At 40.9% G+C, this 16,438-nt stretch overlaps 1 protein-coding gene across 14 annotated transcripts in view; it reads left to right on the top strand.

Annotated features, from left to right (window-relative positions):
- FOXN3 (forkhead box N3) overlaps window positions 1-16,438 on the top strand; it is a 207,159-nt gene that overhangs the window by 140,027 nt on the left and 50,694 nt on the right. For 9 of the 14 annotated variants that reach the window (XM_087747478.1, XM_087747482.1, XM_087747479.1 and 6 more), the window contains exon 5: window positions 3,590-3,628. The exons of the other annotated variants lie outside the window; for them this stretch is intronic. In XM_087747478.1, coding sequence (XP_087603604.1) covers window positions 3,590-3,628 — 39 coding nt within the window. The remainder of the gene's footprint in view (window positions 1-3,589; window positions 3,629-16,438) is intronic. 14 annotated transcript variants of the gene reach the window in all.

The following is a 16,438-nucleotide window of genomic DNA, read 5'->3' as shown; positions in this document are numbered from 1 at the left end:
ATCAGCTTTTTTTGCGCCCCCCCCCCGGGGTACCTGACAATCTCTTCACGAGTTTCTTTTCAGGAAGATGATTCATGTGGTGCTTCCGTAGAGACCAAATATTTGAATAATTTATTTATTATTAGCATTCAGTGTGTTTGCAGTGGTATTATTGAAGAAGTAAAATTAAGTCAGAGGGGTTGTTCAGCATGTCCCGAAGGGAGTAATTTGAACAGCAGAGCTCTCCTTTGTTTGGGAAAGTGGGTAAAACCGTAGTGGGGCTGCTGGGGTCCTGAGGGTGCTGGTAAGGGCTCGTGTTTGTGAGAAGATTTTAAAAAGGCCTTAACACTGTGCATTCAATAACAAATCCCAGTGAGAGACAGCATTTTGCAGTGATTCATAAAGAAATGGTCACTTCGCTGTGACATTTTTAGCTCTGTGTTCTGTGTAGGACATTTGTATGTAGGGTGCTATGCATTAGCTGTGCAGTGTGTATATAGTCTTTTTATTCCTATTTTTCTAGTTGAGTGGGTAAGAAAATGGCAAACGCTGTAATTTATTAAGTGCCTGAAGTGTGGTCCTGTTAACATTGATGTTAGGGCCATTAGTAAGGAAATGTGACCGCTGGCTGTTTATATTCCCTGTGACCAAAACGTCTCAGCCACCTTTGGCCTCTGAAGTTGAGAAGGAAGAAAACCGAACTGCAGCAGACCTGTCTCGCTAATGGTAGATCACGTTGCAGAGTACACGAAGATAAGTTAAATTCCTACCGTGTTTAAACCCAGTGACTTATGTTTTAGATCTGCATAGGTGTCTTTGCTATCTTTACAGATAACTTTGCTTATTTTGTAACAGTCCCATGTAGTGACTTAGAAATTATTACTTCTGAGTGACTCAAGATGAAGTTTACTGGCTTTGTTTACTTTCCTTGACGACTGGAGGGTGTGGGTGAGTGCTGCAAGGCAAGTCCTGCTGCAGTGCTAACCTTGGGCAAAGGAAAGGCTACATCTGTGTGTACCCGCCTGTTTTATCTTCAGTGTAAACTGCTGTGTGAGCAGTGGCAGTAAAACAGCACTTTGCAATGCACACCAAAGAACTGCTGCTGCTGCTGCAAGTCCCCACAATGCTGGCCTGGCTGCCCCAATAACTAGTGTAGTGTAGGAAAGGAAGGGGAGGATACTTAAAGCATGGAGGAGGTAAGGAGTGGATAGTCCTTGCACAGACAGAGTTCAGTGCCGAGGTAACCTACAGGTCGCATTGCTCCAGGGATGCTGCTAAATGGCCTCAAATATGTTCTTGGCTTCTTTTCAGGTTGGCTCTGTAGGTGATGTGCTTGTGGCTTTGCAATTTGAACGTTAGAATCCACTTCCTGTAAATCACCAGTAGCTGATCTCGGCTTTTTTAGGAAAAGTATTTTCTGTGACTTCTTTAGGCATCAGTACAGGTGTTTTTGTCCAGAGACGTGTCCCTTCCCCCGCCACAAACATGCATATGGGACTGACACATGGAAAACTGACTGTGCTGCCCTTGGATTTCACTTGTGTGAAGAAAGATATAGACTAGATACAGCAAGAGAAATGGCAAGTTCCTGTTCTCCTTTACCAGGTCTGAAACCAACTTCCTGCTTTCTCCTTTACCAGGACTGCCATACATCCAGGATTCCTCTGATGTTTTCCTTTCCTCACCAGGTTCTATAGTCTGCTCAGAGCATGGGGGTTGTTTGCCTGTGCCCAGGGTTTCTGGATGCGTGGCGGCACGGTGAGAGCATCTCCTAAGGGGCTGTCAGGTAGCTGGGAAGTCCTGGATGTGATCGCTGCAGATACAGAGACAAGTCTGGCAGCAGTCGGTGTCAAACCTTTTCTGTAGGTGGAATTTGGTGCCAGGCCACCTCTGGCTAGCCTGGGGCTTAAAGTAGGAAGTGTCAGTGGCCTATGATGGGACATCATGTACCACCAGTTAGATCCAATTTTACAGCAGCAGTTCTCTGAACAAGCCACGGTTAGAAACTAGCAGTAAAATTTGTACGGTAACTTGGAAAATGGTAGAGTATGTAAAGATTTATTTTCCATAACTGTGAAATTATTGTGATTATTGCCATCAAAATCTCTGGGCCGATGAGCTGGAGCATATGCTCCATGCTGAGAGCCTGTGACTGTTTGGCATTCCTAAAATGTGAAGGTGGCTGATATTAGAAGTAATCTTGGCTTTCATAATTGTAGAGTCTGTTTGAGAACACAGCTACAGGAGAGGCGTAAGCCTGTGCTTTACATGGAGATTACTAAAATAAGAATAATATTGCAGTTGTGTTGCTATGAGCAGTTCTGGTGATGTGCAGACTGCTACGAGCAAGGGAAAGCTGTTGTCAAGTTGGGCTGTTCCTTGACTGCATGTCAGGTTTCTGGAGACAGACCTATATTGAGAGAATTAAAACAGAAGCTGTGGGAATTTTTAAGGTGCTCTCTTGCTATGACCTCTGTGTGTGATGGACAGTTACATGGTTTTGGATCCCTGGGGAAAGCAAAGCTTCATAACTAGTAAACAGAAGAAAATTATGGGAAAAACAATGATGGTGATCAAATCCAAGTGATGTTCATGTCTTGTGTTTTTTGTATGCTGTCTGTGTTAATGATGTTCATGGTTAACATTGGCAATAATTTTTCCTCTCTAACATGTTAAGAATTTCTCCGTCCTGGTCAGAACAGATCTCTGTGCTGCTGATTAAAGATTGCTAAGTTTTAGTTCTGTAAAAGGCATTTCTTAAACATCTAGAAGAAATGGCAAATTAATGGAAATGGCATATTACTAAGAGAGCTTAATTTTATTTGAACAGTTGAGAAAACTAAAGGCTATCTTAAATTGGAAGGGTGGTCAGTGGTGTGCATATTTCACTGCTGTGCATTATTTAAGCTAAACGTGAAAAAAATCCATTGGTTTCTGATATTGAAATAAATATTACCACTAGAAATTCTTCAGTTGTACACTTGAGAGTATGCAGAGCTCTGGGATGGCCAAGTTCATTATTACAACTGTGAATGCATCGGTTGATTTTCCTGCAATTTATAACAGACTCGAAACTGAATTGGGACTTTAAGAGGGAAGGAGGCAGAATTTTTTTTTCTTTATCAGTAGAAGTGCAGTGTGTGCAGAAATGCCAAAACCAAAGCTAGGGCTCCTTTTTGGGTAAGTAGTCCTTTATGCTACCAGTTTCAAGCTACTTGAAGTACACCTGCCAAGGCAGTAGACTATGAACATGAACCTACTGTATGCAGCACTTCTTCCTTGCATCCCTGTCACTTTGTAAAGGAAAGATAAGTTGCATCCAGATCCTGAAGGGTGAACTTTTACAAAACAGTCCTCTCTAATCAGCAGAATGGGATAAACTCTCATTTTCTTACAAAGGTGATCTTTGGGAAAAGTCCATAAGACTTTTAGGCTGGTAAAATAATTTATCCTCTCTTTAATGCATTTAGTACCGACCATAAATTAGCAAAGAAAACATGACTTTTCTTTAAATTATTTTAGGACGACCTCTGTCAACTTGGAAATACCATTATAGGATCCTTGGCTGCTTCTTACGTGTTATTTCTCTTAGTTTCCTTTCTCTTTATAGGTCAAAGTCTCACAGTGGTTGCAATTGCATACAATAAAGGTAATAAATTCTCTTTCTCTCTGACAATATTTATTTCTATGTCTGTCCCGTCATATTGCTCTCTAGTGCACAAGAAGGATAAGATGAAATTGAAATTAAAATTGTTCACAGAGTGATGGGAAGTTCCAGTCCTGATTTTTACATATATGCACAAGTTGAATGAAGATACTAAGAACACTTTGTGCATATTTTTCATTTTCATATTTCTGCAGTATATCCGTGCTCTGCAGCCCTTAAACATTATTTATTTATTTTGTGTGAATACATGTTGTTTTTCTTTATAATAAAATAGGATATGCTGCTTTGTGAACCACATGTTGAGTTTCAGCACCTAGTTTCTGATACTAATATATTAAGTAAGTTGTTTCTCCTGAGAAACAAGAGCATTAAGTTGTTTCTCCTGGAGATGAAAAAATAAAATAGTTAAGGCCAGACCACCTGATCAGCTGTATGTGTACAAATATGTCTGTGCCTGTGTATATATTTAAATACATGCATTTAAATATAAATATGTGTGGTTATCTAATATATTGAACATGTACAAAAAAATACACGGTTATGTAGAAAAATATCCCTTTTTGTGCTAGAGATTTGGTGCATCTGCCCTGTTCTTGTAAGCTCTGAAACCCATCCACGGAGGAAAAATTACCTGCAAGTATGTTCTAGTGTTTTTCTGGGAAACCCAGATATTTCCATTCTTGTTTGGAAATGTTTTCTGTGTCATCCAAATGCTAGGCTTGAGATATATTACCAGCAAAATACTAAGTTTTACTATTTTTTTCGAGACAAATGTTGTCCTTCCCACCACCATGTGTTATATCTCTTGCTTTTGCCCCAATTTTTTCTTTATAAACATTTTCTTCTCTCTAGTATTTTGTGTTTCTGTCAGTCCTCCCTTTTGGTGCTTTGGAGCAAATCTGAAGTTGTTCCCTTCATGACTTCTCCTCCCCTCTCCCCTTCAAGCAGTTCCAATTTTGATCATTGCAGTTGACATTACTAATGCTTAAGGCAATTTGGAGTTAAAAAAATTAGGTGTGTTGTAAAGTTTTGTTGTGGGTTTTTTTGGTTGTGTTTTTTTAATAAATTAGTTTAATCTTACACTAGCATGAGTTTGTGTTGACTTTTTCTCCCCTAATTCCCCTAGGTATCATTATGTCAGTAACAACTTACTCTCTTAGCAAACGAAGATAGGTTTCTATATGTGTCTTAGGTAAAAGATGCCTTACTTACTGTATGATGTCTAGAGAGGTCAAGGTATACTTCTGTATACTCTTGCAAATTTTGCTGTAGTGGCTGGTGAGAGAGGAGATTTTCTTGTTTTGTTTTTAATAATACCACAACTTGCCTCGGTCATACCGATAAACCACAAGAATAACGGGATCTACATTTTCAAACTTCTTGTAGAAATGAGTTAGTGGCTTAAATGCATAAAATAGCAAATGCTGGCCAAATGCATGATAGATTTGTTTATTTATTTTATTGGGTTGTAGTCAGTCTCTGAGGTGTTCTGTCTATTTGGTTTTGCTTTTTGGCTTTGCTAGATAGTTCCTTTTACTGTGTCTGTAACTTAGCTGCTTCTTTAAATGGGTTACAGTATCTTGCACAAATACATCTGTTTCTACCATTTCAGTGCACATGAAGCCAATGTAGTATTTGTAAGAAGATGAAGCCTGAAACATGTGAACTGGTGTCCGAGTAAGGGTTTGACATGACCGGTGCGGAGTACAGCTCTGCTCTGATGCTTGTTCTTAGTGCTTTGCACAGTATTAATCACTGCTGAGGCAACCTGGGTACGACATGAGTGCTCAGAGTGCAGTTTCATACAGAAAGGCAAGAGAAGCAGCTTGGTACAGTCTACTCAAATTGATACTTAAAATACTCAGCAAACCCTGAATTTCTCTATACCATCTGTTGAACAGCTTAATTCTTGGAGGCAGAAATGAGGTGGGGCAGAACTGGATGGGGACAGAACCTAGCGAGCACACGGTGCTGCAAGGTCATGACTCCCTGGCTTTTCTGTTCAGTCACGATGGGGCTCGCAGAGCTCCAATTACTTCTCAAGAACAGGATCCAAATTGACTGGAAGATTTCTGAAATGAATCCTTCTGAAATTTTGTTGCTAGGATCAGCAGTTACTCTCTTGCCAGACGTGCAAATGCATATAGGTCATTGGCATCATGATTTATTTTGTAAACATTTCATGATTTGACTGCTATCTTTAGAGATGCCCCCCTCTGTCTACATGTAGATGTTTTTCTTGAAGAGCGACACACATTAAACTCTTCCAGGTAGCCCTTAGTTTCCACTCTTGGGAGGACAGTGAGGAAAGATTATAAAACAAACATTGCTGAGTTTTTCACTGATATTTTGTTTTCTCTGTGATTAACTGCAACAACAAATCTTAAATGTTTATTTTGCAAGAGGAGGAAAATGAAATTTAAAGGTCCAGATGAGATTTGCTGGTACACAAACAAACGCTGAACAGCTGTTTAGCAATTCACAGATTGAGTAAAATAGCTTAAGATGATGATAGTGAACTACCAGTCTAACTAAAGGCATCTCTCGGTTTTTTGAGTTTATATGAACAAATAGAGATGTTGTGGCAGTACTTTGAGTGGAATAATAATCTTTTCCACTGAAGATTAGTTTAAAATAATAATAAGAAAAAAATGTGCCTTAGAACAGATCTGTTACGTGAAAACAGATCCTAAAGTATACAGTTCCTCTAGATGTTTTATTCAGCTGGTAAACCTGTTTTATAAGCTGAAATTCTTTTCCAGATAATATCCTAGGGGAGTGTGCTCTGTAAGCCTGACAGGAGGAGGGACAGCTTTATAGACCTGAGACAATACGCAAAGAATCTTAGAACTGCTTCTTGGAACAGCCTGTAACCTGCAATTTGGGGCACACCCAAGCGTTGCAGCGGCTGGCCGAGGGTCCCAAGAGAGGAGAGGAGCTGTGAGCTTCAGCAGTTCGTGCTGCCCATCTGCCGCCTTGGAAAACTCTGGTTTGAAAACGACTAGCCGTGGTTTTGTTTTGAACCCGTAACTCACGTGAGCAACCATGTCTGTAAATGTGTAACCCCTCCGCCACGCTTTGCACACATTTCAGATTATTTTACATATATTACTTCACAAATGATTTGATGACAATTGGAATATTCTTATCAAAGGACATAAATTGTGTGAATCACTGTGTGGCAACTGTAAATAGCATCGTGGGCCTCCGCTCATATGTCTGTGCTAGTTAAAACAGCCACCTGCGCTGCTGTTTGGGTCTGCCTGTTGTGTTCAAGTGCAGCACCTGACACGCTTGAGGCATTGTGTTATTACAGGTGTCCTTTTCAACACCTCAGCTTTCCTGGATTCTTTATTTAGGTTGTTTCTTCAGTATTTATTAACCAAAAATCAGGAAGTGAAATGCTGTTGAATTGACATAGGAAGCCAACAAGCTGAAGCCTGTAGAAGTTCTTCCCTGCAGGCGTGACGTTTGGTCATTGAGAAGCAAAAAAAAGCCTGTGTGATAAGTGGCTCCAGGTATGCAGACTGCATGCAAAATAACAAACGAGGGTTTCCCCTTGTCCTCACTGGTTGGAAAGTGGCGGTTGCCTTTGGCCAGGAGACTGGCAGGGAGCTGCGGTCAGCCCTCCGTGGGGCAGGTGGTGATCCTCAGCAGGCCGGTACCAGGAGGCCCCTGCAAAGAGCCAGGCGAGGTGGCCTCTGTAAAAGGAAACAGTCTCTCAGCTCGATCCCTGTGTCAGCAGCTACCATTTTGAAAAGAGGCAATTTGAAAAGCAACGTTCAGACCTGTGAAAGGAGAAACCAGCTGATGAGGACCGATGCGGGTAAACTACGGTTAGTGTTAAAGATATCTTTAGAAATGCCCCATTGCATCCGACTCACCTGTCTGAGAATTTGGATGTATATTTTTGTCTGCTTGGATTCCCTGAGCTGGCAAGGAACAGTTTTACATCCAGTACTAAGTTTCCTGTATGATTCACAATTTAGCTAATTCTCATGAATTCAGGACAAATACTGAATTTTGGAAAGATTTTGACATGCTGTTCTTGTTATACCAACACAAAGATTTCTTCCAGCTTTCGCTGTGCTGCTTTGTGGTGGTGGTTTCACAAGTCGTATTTCTTCTACGCTTGCTGAACCCCGTCAGGCTGCTGTTCTGCCATAATATATGCTACAGACAAAGCTGACTGTCAGCTACGCTAATTAGCTATTGGTAGTGATTTGTTTACTACAAGTTGAGTATAGGCTGGGGGAAGAAAAAAGCTTATATCTTTCCATGCAATTTTAATTCAGCTCTCCTGTTATGTGTACTTTAGTTCCTCTTATTATGCAATTTCTTAATCTTTGTTTTCCATTAGTCTCCTGCTTTATTCAGTGCATTAACTGTGGAAACTGTGATTTGGGAGGCTACTGCAAATCTATCAAAATGTAGTATTTCTTAGCTTTTAAGTGCTTCACCTTTTGGTGGGTGGAGTTGGGTTTGGGGTTTTTTGGTTCTGCCACGTTCATGATTTCATTTAGGTTAGTTATTTGTATATGTAAGAAAATCTAGACTACTGTTCTGCCATGCTTTTGGACACTGCATGCCAATTCTATATGAGATGGAATGAGTTTGTTTATTATATTATCTGAAGTGCTCAAAAAATAATGAAAAAGGACCTCTTGAGCACCCATTCTAAAAGTCTGAATCTACTCAGGTAGAGACTGAGGTATCCATTTAACAAGAAAGATTATTCTGTTACTTAGCTGTTCAGTCAGGGGTTTGTTCCCCTTGCCTCTGCCCATTACACCTGGTGGTGTCATTATTTATTGTTTCCTTCACTGAAATTGAAACTCTGGGTCAGTTTCTGTTTTCGAGGAAAACCATTTGCATTTTTTAGGACTTTATAATCTGGTCACTCTAATAGAAGTATAGTATACGATACCTAAGTTTATTTAGGCAGTACTTTTCTGTAGGTGACATGCCACTTTGCAGAAAATCAAAATGACAGACCGTTGCCCTGCAATATCCAGCATCTAAAATGTAACGTGTAAATAGGACTCCTTAGATTATTTTTTTTTGTCCTCAAAAATTATGAAATATTTTCAAGAATGATAAATTACTTGGATTGTGGTAGTAACTCTGAGCGGATGCCACATACAGCACTTCTCATCTTCAAAATACTTTAAAGCATTATCTAGTTAAATCACCCAGCACCCTTTTTAGTGGGTTTGGGTGAGCACCAGTACCCCTGGCTTAAACGGAGAGTTTGAGAAACTTCTTCAGGGCAAGCCTATGCCCATCAGGTGTGGCAGGAGCCACAGGATCCCTGATCCCTCCTTGATTCCTGAATACTTCTTAAAAATCCATCTTGAGAGAGATTCTCATCATAGTCTAGAAACGTGCCCCAGAATTGTTAAGTATCTGCCTGTATGTTTTGGCCCCTGAGTTTTGGAGGCCTGAATGAATAATTGCATGGTCTCCGAGTTTGGTAGGAAATTTGCCATAGGTTTTCTTTGTCAGTGATGGACATTTACTGCGAGATTGCTTCACAGAAGACCAGAAATAGGCAGGTGGTAAAGGGGATGAAAGACCTTCTGTGCTTGGCCAAGTGAGAAAGTGCACATCGTGGCCAAGGAGTGGGGAAAGGAACCGGGGGATAACAGATTATCTGTGTGAAGTGATTGTAAATCCCATTAGTACTTCCATGACCAGAGAGAGTATCTTTTTATCTCTGATAATCTGTACGACTCTTCACTGCAGGCATGGCTGCTGTGTAAGATCTGGGCTAGCTTCCATGTGACAAACCCCAGTGACACCTTCTGCTGTGGGTTCCTGAACTTTCACGTGAACTCTCTGAAATTTCGGCCAGCAGTCTAAGGATTTCTCAGGTGTCGTTGCTCGGGTGTCTGTGCTGGCAGCTGGGGCTGCGCATACGCGTGCAGCTCGCTCTGTCCATACAGCTGTTGGAGCAGTCACATAAGCAAGTATGAGGTCTGTCATTTCCTGCAGTATTTTCTCTATTTAAAGTACTCGAATCGCAGAGCACTCGAGCAGTTCATGCACTTTGGAATTGAAGAGACTGCCTTGGAGAAACTCTCCAACTGTAGCTGAATTAATGCTAACCAGGGCCTGAGGATTGCTCGAAATACGAGTGGATGAGGGGCTGAGAAATCTGGCAGAGTTTCAGAATGCGAGGGTGGGGTGGCTGGGGAGCATTATCTTATCTAAATGGTAATTTCTATTCTGTACGTTAATTAAAACACATAGTGTACAAAGGAGCATTTAGGAAATCTTTCAGAGGATCTTTTCCTAAGGGGATGTTTTGGAAGTAAATTGCAAGTTGTACATGCCTGCTCAGTGCAGCGTCTAAGAACTGTACTGAAGCAAACAGTCCAAATTATATGCCCTCTTTAGAATCATAGAATGCTTTGGGATGGAAGGGACCTTTAAAGGTCATCTAGTCCATCCCCCTGCAATGGGCAGGGACATCTACAACTAGATCAGGTTGCTCAGAGCCCCATCCAGCCTGGCCTTGAATGTTTCCAAGGATGGGGCATCCACCACCTCTCTGGGCAACCCGTTCCAGTGTTTCACTACCCTCATCGTAAAAAATTTTTAAGCAATGAAGTTTTATGTATCCTGACAGTTTGGGGGGAACTGTTTATTTTGTTCTTAATAATGCATTTTGGGTATCCTCATTCTCTCAGGGCGGGAACAAAACCATGTTTGTCAAATCAGTGGAGTTTAACAGTGTGAGATGGAGAATCCGGTCCAAGAATACGGAAAGGAGTCATCAGTTTTAAAAGAAGATTTTCAATAGCAGTTAAGAAGTTTTATTTATTTCTTAATGATTCTTCTTCATGAAGACTACTTGAACAAACTTACCCAGGAACCGATTTGGATGAGCTAAACCTGTTATAGGTGGGTCTGTGTATTTCTGGTAAGCGTAGAAACAAGGTTCCCATTTAGTAATCAGAAAATGTTTACATGGGAGGGGTGTTTTTCCTTATCTTGTCAGTTTTGCTTTCTTTGCTGTCTTATTGTGCATTCATGACTCTGATCTGTATGCATCCTTGCTTCTGCGTAACATCCCATATTCTGTGTCTCAGGTGGAATGATCTCATGCACTGGCAGAGGTGCGTACTGCTGATATTTTATTTGCTACTTCGGCTTTTTATGGAACATAGGCACATACTGCCTCAAAAAAACAAACCAATCCCCCTGCAAAATATTTCTCACTTGGAAAACTGTAGAATTTCTTGCATTCTTAGTAATTGCGATGACCTCAGGTGTAGCAAATGAATAACAATAAAAGCCAAATAACAGTCTTCTGCTGGGTTTAGAGGCAGGGATTTTGGTTTTTTTAAAACTTTTGCAGAGGGACAAATATTTCCTGTCATGGGAAAAAGAAGTTACAAATGCCTGTGTGGAATTAAAAGGGATTTGGAAATGAAATGCAACCCTGTGCCCCAAATATGAAATTGCATGTAGTTTGCCTGGGCATTTTGGGAAAATCCACTGTCCTAATCTAATCCAAATAATTAGATTTTGGATTAAGGTAGGCTATAGTCATCAAAACGAGAACAGGTAGAGATAATTTTTGTCCAGTCTGGACCCTCTCTTATTATGCCTAGGTTATTTTTCCTATTTATAAACCTCTGTATCTTTCCCTTCAATGATTAATCTACAGGCAGAGTGCAAAAGTTATTAAGGCTAGAAACAGACAAAAAGATAAATGCTGACCTTTCTAATTGGCTCTTGAAACCTGAAATATTTACCGCTCAGAGGATTAATAATGTTTGTGGAATGATCTGTCATCTAAACTAAGTATTCCTTGCTTCTTCATGAAGCCATGCTAACCTCAGATAAATAAATATCTGCTGTTGCCTCCACGTAATGGATTTTTCGACATCATCGTAGAAAGAAATCTTACTTCCAAGCAATTCACAATAAACTTCAGTAGCCGAGCATACTTTACTGTTGGTTCCCTCGCTTGCTTTGCTAAGTGCGATCATGGCTGGAAATGAATGGTTCGCTTCTTTATCTGAAGTCTTTGGCACCAGGAATCAAGACTTAATCATTCTCTGCATTGATGGGTAGCAGAGCATAACGGCTCTCTCAAAGCTGACAGCGTGGTATTTTGTTCTTTGCTCATGTTCTCCCAAGTCAGTGGAAAGGGCTATAAAACCTGTGATTCTTTGCTCCACTGTGGATTAGGGGTTTTCAAGCATAACTTGGAGATTTTTTTTCTCTCTGTTAGTACTGAAGCTGAGATGGCTGGTGGTACCCTGGAAAGCATAACAATGTCGCCACCGAGAACGTGCTTGGTTTTACTGTGTTCTGCAAACTAGCTAGGATTAACTATTTGCATTGCACTGTATACCAGCAAGTTTTATTAGCAGAGGATACTGACTTCAGCGTTTCACTGACAAATCTATAGTCTCTCCTCACCATAAGGCCTCGGTAACTGATGAAACGGATTGCCTTTGTTGGAGCGTTGTCTGTTAAAAGTGACTGTGAAAAGAAAAGAATGCCAGAAAGTACTATACTTTTACAAAGGGGGAAAAAAAAAGGCAAACATAGAAAAACAAAGAGACCTTTCCTGTGGCTTTGTTGCTGTGATAAATGCAGTGGGCTCCAGGGACTTCTGAAAGTGAGTCTTTAAAACTGGCCTGACACACGAAAGTGCAAACACTGAGCTAATCTTGAAGAGCAAGTAAAATCACACTGTATTTGACTTTAAAAGGAGTGGTAAACTCTGTCCTGCTGGGCCCCTGATGGATAAATGAACATTGATGTTTCAGAATCAAAGTAGCCTGTGTAAATTCAGCCTTATGTGTTATGTAACAGCTGAGGATTTTAGGAGAATTATGACGTAAAAGCCTGATGCTTATTTAATAAACTGATCATTAATTACAGTTCAACAATTTACTTCTGGAGTGAAATGAAGAGTAGCTTTGCAGCTCTTTTCATTTTAATTGCAGCATCTGTTGCAAGCCTAAGTTTCTCTTCCCTGACAGAGCACTGCTGCATTGATGCTGTATGCATGTTATTGGCAGTGTTTCAGCACAGCTTGGTGGTTTATTTGGGGGGCGGTGATATGTGCCCACTCCATGAGACACTGACCGGTTTGCTCAGGACAAACATCAGGAGCAAATTGTTGATCCACTTGAGCTGGTTTTGGTCATGATTTCCTAGCTGTGCTTTTCCTTTTTTCTCCCCTCTCCCTTCTACCACTCCCAATTAAATCCTGTAATTGTAGAGGAAGGCACATGTCATTGTACTAGCATTATAAAAAGGTGATATTGTAGGTCATTTATGATTAAATTTGCTCAGAAGCTCTGCTGTGGCTGGTGGAGGGATCCATCAGTAGCTAGCAAGATCTCCAATCAAAAGCTTCAAATAAGGTGCCAACTACTTGAAGTCTGGGACCGCCTGTCAGTTGCGCATCTGAATCTGCCGTGTACTGTGGCAGCCCCTTCAACTTTGAAGGTGTTGCTCTGAAGTGAGAAGTAGGCTCACACTCTAAAAATATTCAAACTTGTGAATTGCTTCCATTTCTGCAGCAGCCACTGGCTGAATCAAGAAAGAAGAATGGGCTTTTCATGTTTACACTTTCCGAGGCATGAAGTCCTGTCCTAGACGGGAGATGGTGGAAACAGATGCAAGTGTTGTAGAGAAGGAAGAATTAGTACCTGAGCTGCTAGTTAAAAATAAAAAAAATAGCAATTACCCAAAACGCTACATGGGAGATCAGTTAAAAAGGAAGGAAGGTCAGTATCATCCTATTGAACTAAAACCAGAACATCTTACAACTTCAGTTCTTCCTGAAAATCTTTGTTTTCCAAGAATAATTAATGCCAAACTTTGCAGTGAAGAACTGAGCTTCATGTTGTCCAGAAGTATAAATAACAGTTTACATTTCCTGAGAGGGTAAACAAATTCAAGATAATGATGGCCCAGGTTTGATGATAGTTCCTGTAGTCATTTTCTCCTGTGGCCGTTAGCGGAATAAACGCAAACAGGTTCCTCTTACTTGAGCCTGTGGTATAAGGCAGCGTTCACAGCAAGCAGTGCCGGGTTTTGGTAAGGGTACCCTTGCGAAAATTGTTGCTGTTTCTTTTTAGGTGGAAAATCTGGTATTTCCCCCCCCCCCCCTAACCTTTTGACAGTGTTGATTTGCTTAGTTTTTGGGGAAGTCCTGATTTCACACAGACACATTAATACAGAAAAAAAGTTTGCACAAGATTTGAACTGTGCATATTTACTAGTGTTGATGCAGAGAACAGTACTCCAGTGTTGCCTTGTCTAAATACAGCCTTTAATTGTTTTCCTTCTTTTATAAGGGAGCTTAAGGGAGCGGTATATCAACTGATAGAGCAGAATAAAAGCTTTCATGTACTAAGTTTATGAATACTAGTACTAAAGCCACTTCTTTGTTGCCCACGTGTGGGGTCCTTGTACCAACCTGCGCGTCTGGTACACACAGTGCAGTGTGATCGCCGGTGGGCTAATCTGTAGGTGACAGAAACACCAGCAGTGATGTTCAGCTGTGTCACATGAAGAACCAGTTGTTCGGCCTCTGGAAGTCTGTTTGAGTTACAGGAGCTTTCACCAAAGGATTTCTCAGTGAAGGAAATGTAAAGAAAACTTTCCCATAAAGGCTGAGAGTTGCTGTGGGAGTTAGCGCTGACAAGTCCCTTTCATGTAGCCGTAGTTTGAACAGGCAAAAAAGAGCTCTTTCCAAAACATTAGCATAAATTGGGGGCTTTAAGCTTAATTAGGGCACGTATATTGTAAAATAAATTGCAGGGGGGAAAAAGTTTCCACCTTATTTTTAGTTATATTTGTACAACTTTTTATACAGTAATTATGTGTTTTACTCTGAACATCAAGTTATATTGGGAAGTAAATGGTATAGGCTGAGTCTGAATTTTAAGTGTGAGCAATGTTTAAAAAGCAATTAACGCAGAGAGGTGTACTGAGTGATAAATGGGGGAGGAGGCAAGCAATTGAAAGTTAAATGATCTTGCTGTAACAGTTTAATGTTCAAGAGATGCGGTAGGGAAGCGACTCATGCATCACCTGAATTTCTGCTGGGCTTTTGCACAAGGCAAATCCCGTGGCAGCGCAACATTTGTATGCGAGGCTTCAGCTGGCAGCTTTGATTTTCCCAGTGGCTTTACTTTGCCCACAGTATTGACGAATGCTTAATTACATAAACATCATTTACTGAATATAACATAACTTCAATTATAAAAAGTTTAGGTTTTATTGTGGTTTTGGAAGACACTAAAGCAGCAAGATTTCCGTCCGTCTAACTTTTCCTCCTAGTGACTCACAGACCTTTATGCAGCACTCTGATAGTTGTACGATTTACAGCTGGGGCCTGTGTTCAAAAGTAAACATGCTGAAACTCTGAAGAGGTTGCAGCAGTGCTATCTTGTTACCTAAGGGGCCTTTTGACTACCAATCAACTTAAAAAAAATGTCTTTGTATGCAGTTCTCTTGTCTGTGCTGGTGTGTCTTGACTGCCAGTCGCATTACTGGGGGCAACAAATGTACAGTAGGAGGAGAACAGACCCGTGGCTCTTATTTAATTGGATCTTTCAAGCAAGCATTTCGCTTCCTTCCAGAAACAACAGACAAAACCTGAAGTAACATAATTTGTGAAATAAATTTAGGGAGATGCAATGGGTGATGAGTCATTACTTCAGTTTCTGTATTTTAAAATGTTTATTTTGTCTGGAACCTAAAACTCTTCCCAAGTGCTGGGACAGTTTTAATCCTTTCTCAGGATTTACCAAAGTTAGGGAGAGTAAGTTATGGTACTGATTCAATTTGCCGAAAGGAATAAAGAAAATTAAATTTCCGTCCTGTTTTGAAAACTCATTTCTTTAAAGACCTTCCAGATCTTTAAGCTTCTAACTCTTGCAAGTGCAGTAGAAATGGTTTAATATGCAAAGCAGCAATATTTTGAAATATGAGTAACTTTTTAAAGCGTCACTGCAATTACTATATTTAAAAGTACTTATTTGGAAATAATTCAGAGCAGTTTTTCTTGCTTGATGGGTTGTGCTGTATTTTATTCTCCCAGAAGTGCAGAACTGTAGCTGTACCTCCTGAGCACTAGGCTTGGGTGAATTTTGTGCTGGTGAGGGTTTGTTAATGTGGTTTTTACAGGTACGTTCTCTTTGCAAGAACACTGTGTACCACCAAAAAGCAACCACGGTTGCATTTACTAACTAGAGTGTATCTTCAGAGGCATCACCAAACACAAATTGGCACTCAGTGACTCTTCTCTCTGTGTGACACTGAAGCAGCACTCCCGCGCCGAGCCTGGGTACCTGCTTGGGCTGTGATTCGGTTCCTCGGGAGTGTGAGATGGTGCACGCCAGGATCGTGCCTGGGCCCTGCTGCGCTCTGCTCGCCCCTGGTTTCACCCGAAGGCGACGTGGCTGTTTCCCTCCCCAGCGATGGGGCGGAATCCTGCTGCACTGGGACGTGCGGATTGATTGGCGATCCACCCTCGGGGGACCCCACCAGCGTACGCCAACTCTACCTGGGCAAGAAGCTGGAACTGGCGAGTGTGTTAGTGTATTATTTATCCTTATTAAAACTGAAAAATTTCTTAGCATTGTTACTGCTGAACAGCTTCATGGTTGTGCAGATAAGACTGCCTTTGGGGGAAGAATTGCCACTATTACAGCATTTATATATATACATATACAGCACAGTGATAGTATCAGCACTAAGCAAAACTCTGTAGCTATAGATTAGATCACACCTGCGATGGAAAGATTTTAC

Source organism: Nipponia nippon, unplaced genomic scaffold (genome assembly GCF_047370975.1).
Source record: "Nipponia nippon isolate SJK-2023a ecotype South Korea unplaced genomic scaffold, ASM4737097v1 scaffold_11, whole genome shotgun sequence".
Lineage (NCBI taxonomy): Eukaryota > Metazoa > Chordata > Aves > Pelecaniformes > Threskiornithidae > Nipponia > Nipponia nippon.
The sequence above is the reverse complement of the archived record's forward strand: the minus strand, read 5'-3'. Positions and strand labels throughout refer to the sequence as shown.